The sequence below is a fragment of the Callithrix jacchus genome, chromosome 4, assembly GCF_049354715.1.
Source record: "Callithrix jacchus isolate 240 chromosome 4, calJac240_pri, whole genome shotgun sequence".
Classification (NCBI taxonomy): Eukaryota; Metazoa; Chordata; class Mammalia; order Primates; family Cebidae; genus Callithrix; species Callithrix jacchus.
This window is the reverse complement of record NC_133505.1, coordinates 11,738,392-11,756,608: the sequence shown is the minus strand read 5'-3', so window position 1 is coordinate 11,756,608 and position 18,217 is coordinate 11,738,392. Positions and strand designations below refer to the sequence as shown.

The following is an 18,217-nucleotide window of genomic DNA, read 5'->3' as shown; positions in this document are numbered from 1 at the left end:
GTACTCCCTAAAGGCAGGCTCTCATCCAGATTGTTATTCTTATTTAATATCTCAGGTTTGGAACATATGGGATATATTCTTGTAATCCCCCAAAAGAAAGGGTGTGAAGTTTTTCTTACTATCTCTAAGTTACTCAGGAAACATTTACAATTTTTTTTTTACTTACATCTATATAATTTATTATTGACAAAATATTGGTGTTTATAACTTTGGAAGATAAATTTCCACAGGTGGACTTTAGGCCTGTTTTTGTATTGTTGGAATCTGGATTGCACTGATGGTATCAACATTTGTTTCAGAAGACCCGTATTTTCCGTCACTTAAAGTAGACTTTAATTTTTAGACTAGTTTTGGGTTCACAGAAAGCTTAAGTGCAAATTGCAGAGACTGCCCATACACTCTCTCCCCCCACAAATACTTAGCCTCCTCCATCATCAGTATCTACCAGAATAGCACATGTGTTTCAGTCAGCGAACCCGTCTCGACACATCATAATCATCCAGAGTTCATAGTTGGTTTACATTAGGGCTCATTCTTGGTGTTGTGCATTCTGTGGGTATGGAAAAATGTATGATAGTGTGTCTACTATTGTTATATCACACAGAGTTGGTCCACTGCTCTAGAAATTCTCTTGGTTCAGCTATTCATCCCTCCCTTCTCTCTAATCCCTGGAAACCACTATTTTTTCACTCTCTCCATAGTTTTACCTTTTCCAGAATGTTACATAGTTGGAATCATGAAGTATGTCATCTTTATCAATTAGCTTCTTTCATTTAGTAATATAAATTTAAGTTTATTGCATGTCTTTCTGTGGCTTGGTAACCCATTTTTTATTTTATTTTATTTTTGAGACGAAGTTTCACTCTTGTTACTCAGGCTGGAGTGCAATGGCGCAATCTCGGCTCACTGCAACCTCCGCCTCCTGAGTTCAGGCAATTCTCCTGCCTCAGCCTCCTGAGTAGCTGGGATTACAGGCACGCGCCACCATGCCCAGCTAATTTTTTGTACTTTTAGTAGAGACGGGGTTTCACCATGTTGACCAGGATGGTCTCGATCCCTTGACCTCGTGATCCACCCGCCTCAGCCTCCCAAAGTGCTGGGATTACAGGCTTGAGCCACCGCGCCCGGCTTGTAACCCAGTTTTTAAATATTGGATAGTGTTTTGTTTTCTGGATGTACTGCAGTGTATGTACTTATTCACCCACTGAGGGACCTCTTGGTCACTTCCAAGTGTTGGCAATGAAGAATGAAACTGAAATAGCCGGGCGCGGTGGCTCAAGCCTGTAATCCCAGCACTTTGGGAGGCCGAGGCGGGTGGATCACGAGGTCAACAGATCGAGACCATCCTGGCCAACATGGTGAAACCCCGTATCTATTAAAAATACAAAAAATTAGCTGGGCATGGTCGTGCGTGCCTGTAATCCCAGCTACTCAGGAGGCTGAGGCAGGAGAATTGCCTGAACCCAGGAGGCGGAGGTTGCAGTGAGCCGAGATCGGGCCATTGCACTCCAGCCTGGGTAACAAAAGTGGAACTCCATCTCAAAAAAAAAGAATGAAACTGAAACATAGTGTGCAGGTTTTATTTGGACATAAGGATTTTTTGTTAATTTTACTTTAAGTTCTGAGATACATGTGCAGAACGTGCAGGTTTGTTACACAGGTATACATGTGCCATAGTGGTTTGCTGCACCTATCAACCTGTCATCTAGGTTTTAAGCCCTGCATGCATTAGGTATTTGTCTTAATGCTCCCACCCGCTTGGTCTCCACCCCTGAGCAGGTTCCAATATGTGGTGTTCCCCTCCCTGTGTCCATGTGTTCTCTATGTTCAATTCCCAATTATCAGTGAGAACATGCAGTGTTTGGTTTTCTGTTCTGGTGTTAATTTGCTGAGAATTATGGCTTCATCTATAGCAAAGGACACAAACTCATTCCTTTTTATGGCTGCATAGTATTTCATGGTGAATATGTGCCATATTTTCTTTATCCAGTCTATCATTAATGGACATTTGGGTTGGTTCCAAGTCTTTGCTATTGTAAATAGTGCTGCAATAAACATATGTGTGCCTGTGTCTGTATAATAGAATGATTTACAATCCTTTGGTATGTAACCTGTAATAGGTTTGTTGGGTCAAATGGTGTTTCTGGTTTTAGATCCTTGAGGAATTGCCACATTGTCTTCCGCAGTTGTTGAACTAATTTATACTCTTACCAACAGTGTAAAAACATTCCTATTTCTCAACAGCCTCTCCAGCATCTGTTGTTTTCTGACTTTTTAACAATCACCATTCTGACTGGTATGAGATGGTATCTTACTTGGTTTTTAACTCATGTAAATACTGTGGAGTGCTATTGCTGTATTGTTAAAAATACATTTTTTGTTTCAAAATTAATATTGACTGACATTTACAACATGGTAGATTAAATCTACTTTAGAATTGTAATAGAACTTTCAATCAGTAGACCCAACTCTCAAGCAGAATGCTGTACCCAATAGTTGGCTACTTTGAATAATACAATTTGAGACACTTTTACTGTCTTAAATAGTATACCTCATACTATGAGGGGCTCCCAATGAACAAACCGATGCATTGTTCTGTTTCTCATGAGTTATGATTTTCAAAGTGTTATGCTTCTGCTTCAACCTATTTCCTTGTACCAATGCTATGTCTACCTGAACCTCACTTTAAATATATGTGATCAGTGCATATCACTGATCTGGTAGGGCAGGTCTAACAAGATATTTGAAGGGGTGGGATGAGGACAAGAGATCTCGTTGGGAGAAAGGGGGAACCTAGGTAAATGAGCTTACTGTAATAGAAATAGTTGCAAGTGAGGGGAAGTGATTCTGAACGCAGCATGATTGTTATCTTCCACATGTGTCTTACAACTTAGCTACCCTTGGATACATATCTAGAGCAGTGGAGAGCAAGGACTGTCCATTAAAGCTGCAATTATTTTATTTCATTTTTTTTCTGAGAAAAATTGACAGACTACTAGTGTAGAAACAATCTTACTTTGGAAACTCTAGGCCATGGTGTAACTAGAAGAGAAAGAATAATTTTCCCTACCTAACCACAGATAACCCTACAGATTTAGCAAAACAGTCAGTCAGTTGTGGGCATTGGAGACTGTCAGAGCCCAATAGGATCCATCAGTGCCATTGTTGCCACCTATTGGATATCTAGTGGGGATAAGAAGGTTGTACCAGGGATGTGACCAGGTAGAGTGGCAATGGGCCTTGCAGAGCAGACTTGAGTGAAAGCACAGATATGGTAAACTAGAGAATTTTCAGCATGTAGTAGCGAGACATTGAGGGAGAGCAACACTTTAGGGATGTGGAGCAACAAGGTATGAGGAGCCTGGGTCTCTGCATGACCCCGTGGAGCTGACTCACAATGCTAGCACTGCCTATGTCTCTCTGGGACATTAAACCATGAAGATAACGTTGTCTCCATTTGGCACAATGTTATTTTCGGTCTTTTCTAATTGCAGCAGATCTTATATTCTAGTAATCCCCCTCTCTCTCTCAGGTAGACCATCCTCCACACCATGCTCTTTTGCTAACTTGTGTCTTCCCCTGTGGATCCTCCTCTGCATAGCCTGTATTTCAGATATTTCCTATCCCCCTGCCCCATTTCCTGTGAAAGCACACATCTCATTTGAAAGAATAGCTCAGAGCCCTGTTTAAGGCAATTCTTTAATAAAAACTAAATTTTGACTTGTTTGTTTTTTAGAGACAAGGTCTCACCATGTTGCCTAGGCTGGAGTGCATGCAGTGGTATGATCATGGCTCACTGCAACCTTAAACTCCTGGGCTCAAGTAATTCTCCAACCTCAGCCTCCCTAGTAGCATTCCTGGCTAATTTTTTTCTGTGTGCATGTGTAGAGAAAGTGTCTCACAATGTTGCCCAGGCTGGTCTTGAACTGACGGTCTCAAGTGACTTTTCCACCTCAGCCTCCCAAAATGCTGGGATTTTAGGTGAGGGACACCTTGCAGAGCTGAGATTAAAATTATGTTAGTGGTAAATATTACTTACATTTTTAAGAAAGGCTTTTGTTATAATAGGAAGAAGGAGAGGCCGATGGTGGGGATATCAGGCAGGTAACTGACAACTGAGGTGACACTTTTGTGCCTGGGCTCTGTAGGCATCCAACTAACACTGTGCCACTGCCCCCACTTTGTATGTGTATTTGGCTGACACGGAGGGAGGAAATGCACAGCGCTCTCCTGCAAGTATCCTCTACAGTAATCTCCGTATATTTCCTACAGTGTGACTCACCTGAACTTCTTCCACTCTGAGAACTTACTATTTCCCAAGATGTAAGGCTAAGAAAATAAAAAAGAATAAAGTGAAAGACATTCACATGGTCAATATTCAAGAATATTCAGAGTAATACACTTACAAATAGGTTACTTGGCTTCACTATAGTAATCTTTTTACTATATATGTATGTATCCCATAACATCATGTTGTATACTAACTACATACAATGAAATTTATATTAAACAAACAAAAACAGGCCAGTTGCAGTGGCTCACGCCTGTAATCCCAGCACTTTGGGAGACCAAGGTGGGCGGATCATGAGGTCAGGATATGAGGTCCAACATGGCCAACATGATGAAACCTTGTTTCTGCTAAAAATACAAAAAAAATTAGCTGGGTGTGGTGGCATGCGCCTGTAATACCAGTTACTCTGGAGGCTGAGGCAGGAGAATTGCTTGAACCTGGGAAGGGGAGGTTGCCGTTAGCCGAGATCACACCACTGCCCTCCAGCCTGGCGATGAAGTGAGACTCTGTCTCAAAAAAGTATATATATCGAGCTATTTATTTCAAACCCAAATCAGAGCCCAAATGTACCTGCCTGAAGTTAGTATCTTCTCTCTGGTTTAGCATATACCTTATGAGATGTTGCTCTGTATGATATAATATGCCTAGAACAGTGTTTCTCACATCACAGATGATTAACAAACATCATTGAACTGATGATGAATGACTGTGCTAGGTGAACAGTATAATTTCTCATTTAAATCTCCCCTTGTTAAACCTAGTATGCATTTCTAGTCCCTAAGAAACCCTGTGTATGTGATAGATGGAAAACATGTCAGCTCGAAAAAAAATTAGAAGAATGGTTAAGGAGAAAAGGGTCAAGGGGTGAAAATGAAAAGAAAGACAAAATTGATGACTGTCTTTTTGTATTAATCACTGTATTCGTAGAATCAAATTTTCTTTTTTTTTTTTTTGAGATGGAGTTTCGCTCTTGTGACCCAGGCTGGAGTGCAATGGTGCGATCTTGGCTCACGCAACCTCCGCCTCCTGGGTTCAGGCAATTCTCCTGCCTCAGCCTCCTGAGTAGCTGGGATTATAGGCATGCGCCACCATGCCCAGCTAATTTTTTGTATTTTTAGTAGAGACGGGGTTTCACCATGTTGACCAGGATGGTCTCAATCTCTTGACCTCATGATCCACCCGCCTCGGCCTCCCAAAGTGCTAGGATTACAGGCGTGAGCCACTGCGCCCAGCCCAGAATCAAATTTTCTTTATTCAGCAACAGTTAATTTACATCCACTAAGCCCAGGACAAGGCATCAGAAGGTGGGAAGGAGTAACTCTAAGCCATTGAGAGTATTAATTTCCTTCAAAAGTGGGAAAACATAAACACAGTTGCTGGCAACTTCTAGCAATATCTTAAGATGTTGTACAAAATATTTCTACAGAAACACAAGTATACCATGACAGGCTTCGGGTAGGTGGTGTGTACTTTTACTTCTTGCAGTAACTACAAACAGGAAGAAAGTGCCAGTTTCTACCTGTAAGGCTCACTGAAGCTGAATCAAGCATTGCTCAGTTCAGAGGAATGGGTTAATCTTCTCTTCACTGAATTCTGCATGCCTGACAGGTTGTTGATGATTTATTTTTATTTGCTTCACTTCTTCCAGGTTGTATCACCTGGAATTCTCTCAGCTTGATCAAAATGTGGTTCCAATCAATGAACAGCCGCTCATTCCAGTCTTTTAGGGAGGACTATCTCTGCACCTGCTCAGTGCACACTCACCCAGTGACCTCCGGCAGAGGGTGCTGCTTCTTTCATGACAATGTTCTCACGCAGTACTGTCCTCAGTGCTCAGTGCAACAGCCTGTCCTCAAGTCGAGGCTGCAGCAGATCAGTGGTGTGCTGGTAAATGTTTAATAATTGACTCTAGGGCTGATAGTTGGCTTTGTAAGGAAGGGACCCTCATCTGTAGCATATGTCGGTTTCTATGGGTGGAACTACACTTACCATGAATTATTTTGGTGCTTATGTGAAGCCACAGAGCCCAGAGTTAGAAAGGGATGTGCAGAATTGATTATCAGTAGCTGGTGGAAGCCAGCTGCAGCACACCTCTATGTGTGTAGCTAATCGCCCCCCAGGTCCTTCCTGAAACCCACTCTTCCTTAGCCTCTGAGGTCAAATACCCTATCAAGATTTCTTTTAAGAGTGTATACTTAGAAAGGTCTCATGGCTGGTTTTCCTCTCTAGAATTCCCACAGGGGCTAATATATGTTTAATGTTCCAACAGCCTGACTCTGATCCTGCCATTGAAAATCACCATCTCATCCTCTGCCATCCCTTTCCTTCTCTCCTTCCTCCAGCTGTTCCACCTCTGCCCGCGCCACGTACCGTCCTTCTGCTAGTCCCGCAAATAGTTCCCCTTATCTCCTGTCCGCCATTTTTCTTCTTTACTATTTCATTCACAATGACCCAAATCATGGAACTAGCCTGTCCCTCTTGATCCCAGCAAGTGCCTGAAGACTATGCTCCCCTTTTCCAAGAAAATAAATGGCTTTCTTCCTGTTCACCTCATTGAGTGAGACAGAGGGATCAGAGTACTGCTTTCTCCCTATTGCCTCTTCTTGGCCACTGTTACACTAACATTTCTAAAACCAACTCATCTTTTGTGGTACCTTTTATGTTCTGATGTCATTTCTCTCTATTCCTGTTGCTTTTACCTGTGATTTCCAGGAAAGGCACCAACCACCCCTGAGGAGTTAAGCACCAGGTTCATAAGTATTTCATTTCCCTCATTTTTGTCATTATTCTGATGAGTTTCAGCTACCACTTACTTTTATAAGCACAAACTGGATTTTCACCCTCATGCATCGTTTATTCCAGTCAAAACCAACTATTTGTTTTCTAATATACACACTTTCTTCTCTTCTGTCTCAGTAGCTATGGCAGTTAATTTTCCATTTTGTCCCTACCCGGATCCGTTTTCTACCTCAAGCTGTGCTTCACTGAGCTGTTCCTACTGACCGTGTCACCTAGACCCCCTGGATCCCTGCTGCTTATTGGGATCAGCTGGTGGGAGTTCAAGCAGGGAGGTTGGAGAGTGGGAAGGGAGAGGTTGAAGCCAGCCCCCCCTCCTCCTCCTCCTCCTCCTCCTCCTCCTCCTCCCCCTCCCTCCTCCCCCCTCCTCCTCCCCCTCCCCCCCCTCCTCCTCCTCCCCCTCCCCCCCCTCCTCCTCCCCCTCCCCCTCCCCCCTCCCCCCCCCTCCTCCTCCTCCTCCTCCTCCTCCTCCTCCTCCTCCTCCTCCTCCTCGCTCTTGCAGTGACTGCATCCCTCCAGGATGAACGCTCTGTCAGACTAGTTTTTGCATATGGCCACACTCTTCACTGGCTCAGAGAACACTGTTTTATGATGTGACTTCTCACTGTTGACAGTCCCCAGGCCCCTCACATCCCTTTTCCATGTCCTTAACTTTGCCAGCCATCTCCACAAATAGTTACTTCATTACACGCTCTCCAGAGCCTCATAAGATTACACCTGAGGTTTCCTGCAAGGATACTCACTACTCTGGGGCCAGAGCTAACACCAATTATTCCATCTGGAGTTCCCCACACGGCATTCTCTCCATATAAACATCTTATTTCTTCATAAGGTCCAGACCAAATGCTACTTACTATATTAGATGATATTCCTGTTTCTCCCGGTTGAAAATAGTAACTTCCCTCTTGGAAATCCCAAGGTATTTTCTTACAGATCTTTTAATGGGTGTGCATAATTTACCCAAGTAAAAAATAGTCTGTGTCTTACCCGTGTCAGATTTGAAGGTGGAATTTTAGTTAGATTCCTAAGCACAAGTGCAGTGTCCTTGAAAAAAAAAATACTCTGCAAGTATCTGTTGAATGGATGAGCAAGTTATGAGTGTTGTCATTGTTCATTCCTCTACCATTGATATTTTGCCTAGCTCCTCTTAGCTACTAAGGAGCACTCCTTAAGCATCGACTTTATGTTGCATTTTCTCTTTGCTACCTTTCTCCCTATCTCACAAATTACATTTCTTTATTTTAATCTGCTCAGGCTGCTGTAACAAAATACTGTGGACTGGGCAGCTTCAACAGCAGTCATTTATTTCTCACAGTTCTGGAGGCTGGGAGTCTCATGGTCTGGGTACCTGCTGATTTGGTGCCTTGTGAAGGCTCTCTCTTCCTGGCTTGTAGACAACCATCATGTTATGTCCTCATATGGCGGGGGTTGAGGAGAGAGAGAGAATACAAGAGCATGAGCATTCTCTGGCCTCTCCTTACGAGGGCATTAGTCCCTTCATGAGGACCCCATCCTCATAACCTCATCTAAACCACTTATCTCCCCAAAGTTCCATCTCTGGAGATCATCGTATTGAGGATTAGAGCTTCAACATATAAATTTTGGGGGGATACAATTCAGTCTCTAGTGCATTTCTATAGTTAAACAAATTCTTTGATAAAGTTGAGTCCTAAGTTTCTTACACCTTTCTTTTGCAATATCAGACTCGCATTTCTCACTGCCAACTTTGTATTACTATATGTACTCATCACTGCTTTAATCTCCCACTATCCCATGTTAATAGAAAGATCCTGCTGTTACAAAAAGCTCCTCAGCTTGATGTTCTCACTTCTTCTGAAAGTCATCTGTATTCTCCTAATAAGCCCAAATCAGAAACTTGGAATCATCTTTTCATACAATTTCTTTGACTTCTTGACTCTATGTTTTTTCTACAAATGCTTCAATCATAATTTATATTTTCCATTTATTTTCTGCCAAAGTTATGCTATATATAAAGAGTTTCCATATTTCCCATGTTTTCACCATTGTAATATATAGACCTATGCTATTTGAGGGCTAGAATAAATATTGGAAGCCAAGTTCATTACCTTTATTTTACAGAGAGCTCAATGAGACCAAAGGGGGTAAAAAGATTCACTTAATCTCACACATATGGGTAGTGTGGTAAGGCTGGACTGAGAGCCTAAATCTCATGACACCTGATGTAGCATTTTTTTCCCACTTTCCCTGGATTCAGCCAATATCCTGATGCCAGATTAATGTTTATCCTCACTGGCCGATTCATGTTGAACTCTTGCTTATTAACTACTCGCGGTTTCTGTTCTTCATTACTTTATAGAGTTAAGTCACTGGAATTCAGTTATGTACACGGCATCTACACACTCCACTTTCAGCTTTTTTCACTGCTCCAGCGTGTGTAAAAGTAACTGCGTATCACATGGCTTGTTCTCTTCTAGGTAGATTCTGTGCTCTTCTACCGTCATATCTAATGCTTATTTTTAGTTTTTTTTTATTTAAATGTACCTGCCCCCATCCTTGACCGTCTTCAGAAGACATTATCAATGCTGTGTTTTTAATTATGCATTTTGATATTCCTTTAACTGGATATACCATCTCCCTTCTTTAACTCACCTTTACACTTTGTGTGTGATTTGTTATCGAAAGTCGTGAATGCTATGTTATAGAATGGTCTAAGCATATCTGCCTCTTTCCATTTTCCTGTCCCTACTTAACACACTTTTATGTCTCTCATACCACCACGCCTGGTATTTTGTACAAAAATGGACACTAAACATTGATGTGTTAATATCTGATAGTCTGAGCCATTGAAGTTAGGTGTTTCACACACTCGCTTGCTTATGTTTCTACATCAGTATTTTTGCTCTCATCTCATAAGATGCATATCTCACAACTACGGTTGAAAATAGTTTTTCTGCAGGATGCTGGTGCTGCAAAGTTGTGGTACAGAATCTTCCTCTTCCAGTAAACAAAAGCAAAACAACACGAAAACAACACTGCTGATTTTCCCATCAGAAGAGAGAAATGGGGAAGGATTATAACCTCAAAAAATGAAGAGCAGTGAAGTAATAGAAAATTGTGGTGTCATGGCTAGGTCAACAGAATTCCCAACTCTTCTCCCACCTTCAGAAGCAGCACTGAGGATATAAGAAGGGACACAAATCCTCAATCTGAATGCTCTGTAACTTGAAAGGAGTGGGATGAAGGGATGAAATGATGGGTCTGGGAAAATCAAGATAAAACACTGAGTGGATGCTCTACAAATCACATCTGGACCTTGGCAGAAGCAGGAAGGGCTGCAGATTCTCTTGCTCCAGCATACAGTGCTAAATTAGGGAAGTGATCCAAAGCCCAAAAGACTTGAATTCATGCCAAGTTTGTTGTAATGGAGTCCAATGAAGAACATCTGGGATCTCAGCAAGAAGAGTAAACCCAGGACCTCCTTAAAGACTGCAATCAGTCCCAGCTGTGGTTCCCACTCTCTTCTGTCTGTTCTCTCTACCTTCTGGTACACAGGGGAAGATAAATAATCCCAGATAAGGTAAGAATGATGTCAAGGACAAACTGCCTACACCATTTCAGAGTATATATATATGATATTAACAAAGGTACAAGAGGGGAAAAAATGGTTTGAGAGTGATGAAAATATATTACAGATAAAAATACAAATATATAAAAATGTAAATGGAAAAAGGCATTGATTTTAAAAGAAAACACAAATAATCCAATTTCAAAGAATATATAACCCATGGAACTAAAATTCCTTTGCTGGCGCTTTGCATTTATTGAATAATCCAATAAGGACACAGATTCAGTAAAACAAAGAAAACACAACAATGTAATAAAAGAACAGAATTAGAAGAAAAGGAATATTATAAGAAAAAGAAAAAAACTATGATGCAAAACAATCAGTATAGATAAAACAAACTAGAAGCAGCAGGAAACAGAAGTCATCAGGGATATAATGATTTATTTAGTTATAGTGAATAAAAATAAACAGACTACAGATTTAAATAATTAGACACTAGGTATATAAACTATAGTCCATCCATCGTAGGGCTATTGATATTGCTGTAGTGAAGACACCAACAAATAGAATAGAAAATAATGAGAGAGATAAAAGAGCGAAATTTACCTAAAGTGAATGAATGACTACATATTTTAGTTAATAGGGCACATGCCAAGAAAAGTTAATAAAATAAAAATATATTTAGTTATTAAATTTCAAAAATGAAGGCCTTCTTCAAGTTTCTTGGAAAAATTAAAAAAAAACAAACAAGTTACTTACAGGTAGGAAATCTGATTGGCCTCAGAATAAGTACTAAGTTTCAGAAACAATGTATGTGCATAGCGTTGTTTGTTGTAATCTCTGACGGGAGTTTGTATTTCTGTGGACTCAGTGATGAGATCCCCTTTATCGTTTTTTATTGAATCTATTTGATTCTTCTCTTATTAGTTTGGATAGCAGTCTATCTATTTTATTGATCATTTCAAAAAACCAGCTCCTAGATTTATTGATATTTTGAATGGATTTTTGTGTCTCTATCTTCTTCAGTTCTGCTCTGATCTTAGTTATTTCTTGTCTTCTGCTAGCTTTTGAATTTGTTTGATCTTGCTCCTCTAGTTCTTTTAATTGTGACATTAGGTGTCAATTTTAGATCTTTCCCCGCTTCTCTTGTAGGCATTTTGTGCTATAAATTTGCCTCTAGAAACTGCTTTAAATGTGTCCCAGAGATGTCGGTACATTGTGTCTTCTTTTTCATTGGTTTCGAAAAACATCTTTATTTCTGCCTTTGTTTCATTAATTATCCAGTAGTCATTCAGGAGCAGGTTGTTCAGTATCCATGTAGTTGTGCAGTTTTGAGTGCATTTCTTAATCCTGAGTTCTAATTTGATCGCATTGTGGTCTGAGAGACTGATTGTTATGATTTCCATTCTTTGCATTTGCCGAGGAGTGTTTTACTTCCAATTATGTGATAAATTTTAGAATAAGTGTGATGTGGTGCTGAGAAGAATGTATATTCTGTGGATTTGGGGTGGTGAAGAGTCCTATAGATGTCTATTAGGTTTGCTTGGTCCGATATGAGTTTAAGTCCTGGATATCCTTGTTAATTTTCTGTCTTGTTGATCTGTCTCATATTGACAGTGGAGTGTTAAAGTCTTCCACTATTATTGTGTGGGAGTTAAATTCTCTTTGTAGGTCATTAAGAACCTGCTTTATGTATCTGGGTGCTCCTGTACTGGGTGCATATATGTTTAGATAGTTAGCTCTTCTTGTTGCATTGATCCCTTTACCATTATGTAATGCTGTTCTTTGTTTCTTTTGATCTTTGTTGGTGTAAATTCTGTTTGATCAGAGCCTAGGATTACAACCCCTGCTTTTTTTTTTTTTTTTGCTCTCCATTTGCTTGGTAAATCTTCCTCCATTCTTTTATTTTGGGCCTGTGTGGATCATTGCACATGAAATGGGTCTCCTGAATACAGCAGTGATGGGTCTTGACTCTTTATCCGATTTGCTAGTCTGGTTTATTTTATTGAGGCTTTTGGCCCATTTACATTTAAGGTTAATACTATGATGTGTGAATTTGATCCTAGCAGAAAAATTCTTACGGAAATTAGATTAATGTTTGCCTGAGGTTTGGGGGAAGGAATAATTAAAGGCCCCCACTAATAAGTAGTTTCTTTGTTTCTTTTTAGTTGATGAAAATGTTCTGTCATCGTTTTTGTGAATATAGTAAAACCCATTGAGTTGTTTAACTTAATAGTAAATTTCATGGTACTTACAAAATAATTATGGTATATGAAAAGATATATAAGAAAAAAATCACGCTATATTGTCAATTGGAGAAAATAAAGTTGTAGTATAAAATAGAATATGGTCCTATTTATTTAAAATGTTTGCTTATTCATGTACACATTTATGTGTGAAAATGCATTAGAACTAAAGTGATATACATTGAACTCTTAACAGTGTGAAGTACTTAATCTTAGGTGTGAAAATGCATAACTAAAGTGATATACATTGACCTCTGAAGACGAGAACAGTATTGGGAAATTTTGAAAGAGAGGACTCTATACATTTTGTTTTCTTTAAATGTTATATAAGGAGCCTATGTTCATATGTTATATAAAAACTAAATTAAAAGAAAATCAGGCCAGGCACGATGGCTCACACCTTTAATCTCAGCACTTTGGGAGCCTGAATTGGGTGGATCACCTGGTGGCAGGAGTTCAAGACCAGCCTGGCCAACTTGGTGAAACCCCTTTCTCTATTAAAAGTACAAAAAAATTATCTGGGTGTGCTGGTGGGCACCTGTATTCCCAGCTACTTGGGAGTCTGATGCAAGAGAATCACTTGAATCCAGAAGCTGGAGGTTGCAGTGAGTCGAGATTGTACCATTGCACTCCACCCTGGGTGACAGAGTGAGACTCTGTCTCAAAAAAAAAGAAAAAAAAAAGTAAGAAAAGAAAACCAACAGTTAGCTGTTATGAAATATAAATACTGTCTTGCCCCATGTCAATGCCCAGTTTAGTTCTCCCCATTTTATAAAGTCTTCCCTACTCCATCCTTTACGCATTTATCTGTACTGGTAAAACTCCTGCCCTTTATACACGACATAATTTAGTGCCTCATCATACATATACCTAAACCGATTACATGAGAGAACCTTTGATAGACTGTAAAACATAATATTAATGCCATGCCAATACGCTGTACAATGTCTTTGACACTGTCAGTGTGAAATTAAGAATAGCAAAGCTAAAAATGGAGGCCAAGGTCAGAAGTTAGAAAAATGAAGGGCCAACTGCCAAATCTAAGTCCTTAAAATAAAACTGCTGTCACAGGTCAAATGGAAGCTTTATATTCTGGGTTAACATAAAGTCAGACTTCAAATAGAATAATTTCTGGGCAAGTCCAGGCAAGCAATGTTTGATAAGAAAGCTCCGGAATTCTCATAGAAAAACAATAACAAAAAAAAAAAAAAAGATATAGGTAGAAAGGTACATCCCGAAGTAGGCTTCAAGGAAAAAATCTTGTACTTGGTGTTCTTTTTATTTTTGCAGTCATATTATTTCATATGTTACCCTCAATTTCCCGGTTACATTGCAAAATTGCAATTTACCAAGATTTGTTGGATTTATTGTGCAGTCTCTAGATTATTATATCATTAGATTGCATACCTGATTAGTTTTATTGATTTAACTGATAGGTGCTGACCAGTTACAGTGAGGATGAAAAATTAAAATTAATTTTCCAAAAACATTAAGCCTTTTCCAACTACACCCAAAGTCAATACTGAATGGCCATGGTCACCTAATAAAACATGTGGTGCCCATTTCACAGGGGTCGTGATAAATCTGACATGAAACTAAAGTGGGAGAGGGAGTTTGTCAATGCTTGGTTTTATCTGACTGTCCCAAAGAGCCAGTATCTGACTGAATTCTTAAAAATAATCCCACTTCCTAACTTTCACTAATGGCATTATGATTATTATTAATATTCTACTAATAGCAGATAATGTGTAGTGAGTGTGTGCCTTGTACTGGGCCCTGAGCGAAACATTTTTATGTATAGTATCTCATTTAATGCTCACACCAATGCTATAAAGTAGTAACTATAATCACATACGTTGCACAGATGAGAGAGCTAAGGTTGAATGAGTATAAACAACTTTACCATGACCACACAGGTAATAAGTGATAATGATGTGACTCCATTTTGAGCCTAAGTCTCAAATTTATGTTTTTTTACTCAAATAACATTCTAGCTATACAATATTTAATATCTGAACATCACTCAGAATCCTGGGTTCCCATTCTATGGTCATCTTCTCCTTCAGGGCCTCACAGGAAATAATTGTCTAGAGCAAAAGGGCAGTTAGGACTTCATCCTTCAACCCCAATAAAATAACTAGTGAATTAGTCTAGATTCTGCCAGTGACTCTGCTTGAGGAAGCAAAAGCTTGGCAAAGTGGCCTCCTCTTGTGCTTTGTCCTGGGCCCACATACTCTGTCGGTGCTGAAGAAGTGTGAGTCTAGAAAGAAATGACCAATCCCAGAGCAAGACAGAGTTTGAGCTTAACGCAGAGGGTGTCCATTTTTTAATTTGGCTAAATAAACAGGCACAAAAAGTGCCAATGTCAACCCATCGAGGGAAATTCTCCAAATAATCTACTTCTATTATGACAGTGGATTAGATTAGATGATAAGGACATTTCCAGAGCAAAGGAGAATGAAAGCAATTTTATCCAAAAGATGAAACTAGAAAGTCTTTTCCAGTGTCTGCATGATACTGGCAGGCAGTGTACACACAAATTAAACGTGACTGGAACTCATGACACAGGAACAAATGACATATGTAATCACTCATACTTTTAAATGGACAAACAATAAATTTCTGCTTACACATAGCTTGAGAGAGAGCTCCAGGAGGTGTAGCATTCATCTGAGTGCAGAATTCACATTATAGAGAAACTCTACTAAGGAAAAGATTTTAAGACACCATTTTTTTTGTTTTTGGAAAGTGATATAATATGGAAATAAAAAAAGAAAAAGAAATTAGGTTACTCCTGAAAAATCAAAGTTTATTGGGCTAAAAATCAGAAACAATGCCAAACAAAGAAAAGAATTCACATCAATCAGAAAACAGATATGACTGTTAATGGAAAGGAACACGCAAACAAACCTCCAATGCACAAAGCAATGAATCCTTCACCATCCCATATTTCAATTGAACCACTAGAGAGTGAGGAAAAAATTGATAGCAACACTTGCAGCTGAAATAACTCTTGCAGGAATGAATTCCCTTTCTTCATGTTGCATTGTCCCCGTGAAATTCCTCTTGATATTCAGCAACTCTTTTAAAGGAAGATACTTGCAACCACTGACCTCGCCTTTGACTATTTGTCTGTCTCCACAGTTCTTCATAGATGTTACTGAGCATCGCAGTAGATTTCCTTCTTCATCTGTTTATCCACAACTGAATTATATCCATCTCAAAGCCTCCACAAGTCCACACCTTAGATCCATCAGCACAGATCTGCAAAAACCATTTCTCACTGGGTGGATGCTGATGCAATGTATTTGTCTTCTATCACCATCTCTCTGATTATTTTCAAAGGTATATCTACATATCGTTAGTAATCTAGTTAGCCCTAGTAGAAGCAGCAGCAGCAGCAAACATTGTATATTCCCTCCTAACCCCACCTTATTCCTTTGACATATTACTTCTATTTGAATTACTATCCCATTTGTAACTTAATCTCAAATTGGAGATTATGAGTTTCTTTTTCTTTCTTTCCTTTTCCCCATGGGGCTAAAGCCAGCAGGGAATCTTCATTAAAATTCACCATAAGGCCCATTTGTTTACCATTTCCCTTCCCCCACATCACATATTCCTCCCACCCTGCTGTGAACTGTGCAGAGCAGAGGAATGACCCGTGGAATCTCATGGTCCTGTGGAGGTGCTAAATCAAGCTGCTCATCTCTGCCAAATGGAACATATATTTACTGTCTCTGGACACCCCTCCAAATAGTATTGTATTCACAACATTATTTTATTCTGTGTTTTAGGAAATAACATCTCTTTCCTCATGAGCAGGTGCAAATGCCACTGATATTTAGAACACTCCTCAAAGGTAGGCACTTAAGACCTAGGCTTGTGTGATGCTAGTTCTGACTGGAGACAAGTATTAGAGGACATTCTTGGGTGGTTATCATTGTGTGGTTATTGCATTCTCCCTCTCTGTTCCGATGAGACACAACTATGCCAGAGTCATACTTCATATTCATCTATAGGAACATCTGGCCCATGTCTAACATTTAATTTCCACACCATTAGAGTCAAACAATACATGTACATCAGTAGATAATGTAATGCATTATCACGCAAGGCAGAGAGTAGCAATTTATTAGCCTAATTTAAAATAGCCTCCAGCAAAAAATAGTGCATCTTAATTCAGAGTTTTGAATGGAATGACATGTTTTCAAGTAAAATTCAAAGGTATATAGACAGACATGCTTTCGAAAAAGTTTCCTACATATGTTATCTTCTGCATTATTCAAGAGGGGTATCGATGCTGTTTTTTATATTCCAAACAAATCTAATCTATAATAATGCAAAAAAGAAAGATAGCCTTGGGAGCAAATGAAAAAGGAATTCCTTGGAACATAACTTACACCATTTCAATGTACAGGCTCCTAAGAATTTCTTTGCACATACTTAAAATCACAGAAAATTTTCTGCTTTGAATGTAGCATGAATTTTGTCTCTGTTTCTTCTCAGACATTTTCATCACTATTTTGAGGTTTACAGACAATGAATGTAGAGTGTTAGTTTGTCTTTGTAGGAGAATATTATAACATTCATAAGGATTTATAGCTTAGAAATGAGCTAAGCTATGCAGCTTGCACAAATCATAGTAATTATTAAAAACAAATATTCAAATATCTTCTCAGTTCTTATTAATGAAAACCAGCCTCTGCTTTTTAATACATACATTCGATACAGGAAGATTCCCAGTGCTTGTTAATACTGATAAAAACCTTCTCTACTCCCTTAAATATTACAATGGAAGTAATAGTATATATTTATAGGATATATAGAGTAGCACAAAGTCTAAATTCTGTGACACTCACCAGAGCATAGTCATAAAGCACATTGCCTATGACAATTCAGCCTTAGAAGAGATGGAGAAAATGTGTCATCTTGAGATCCTCAATAGTACTTAAGCTGCTGTTGAGAGTTCTCTCAGCAATGATATGCAAGTCCATGGCCAGGCCCTCTGGTAAATGCAAATGACATAATTTTTATGAGCTCTCAGAGTAATGGAAGGAGTAAGAGATGCACATACGTAACCAGAATACATAGTGTAAAGTGCTAAATGCCATAAGAAAGTTGGGAAAAATTCCTCAGGAGGTAAGGGAGAAAAGAACTATTTCTGGCTGTGGGCAACAGAAAGGCTTCGAAAAAAATTTAGCTACATGCTGTAACTTGGAGGACAGGCTATGTACTGGAAATGTTCAGTGATACAGCCCAGAAGGCAAGATCCTGGTTTCTTTTTTTTTTTGGAGACGGAGTTTCGCTCTTGTTACCCAGGCTGGAGTGCAATGG

General features: G+C 39.3%; 2 protein-coding genes across 17 annotated transcripts in view; one reads left to right on the top strand and one right to left on the bottom strand.

Moving 5' to 3' along the window:
• LOC144582018 (uncharacterized) overlaps window positions 1-18,217 on the top strand; it is an 821,808-nt gene that overhangs the window by 617,178 nt on the left and 186,413 nt on the right. The gene's annotated exons all lie outside the window — the stretch shown is intronic.
• LOC103792246 (uncharacterized) overlaps window positions 15,625-18,217 on the bottom strand; it is a 230,313-nt gene continuing 227,720 nt past the window's right edge. The window contains exons 8-9 of one of the 3 annotated variants that reach the window (XR_008481011.2): window positions 17,743-17,888; window positions 15,625-16,144 (exon numbers count right to left, since the gene is read on the bottom strand). Coding sequence is in view for 1 of the 3 variants with exons in the window: in XM_078368279.1 (XP_078224405.1) it covers window positions 17,785-17,888 (104 nt within the window). In the remaining 2 variants the exon portion in view is untranslated. The remainder of the gene's footprint in view (window positions 16,145-17,742; window positions 17,889-18,217) is intronic. The other 2 variants (XM_078368279.1, XR_013533680.1) reach the window with 2 other exon arrangements.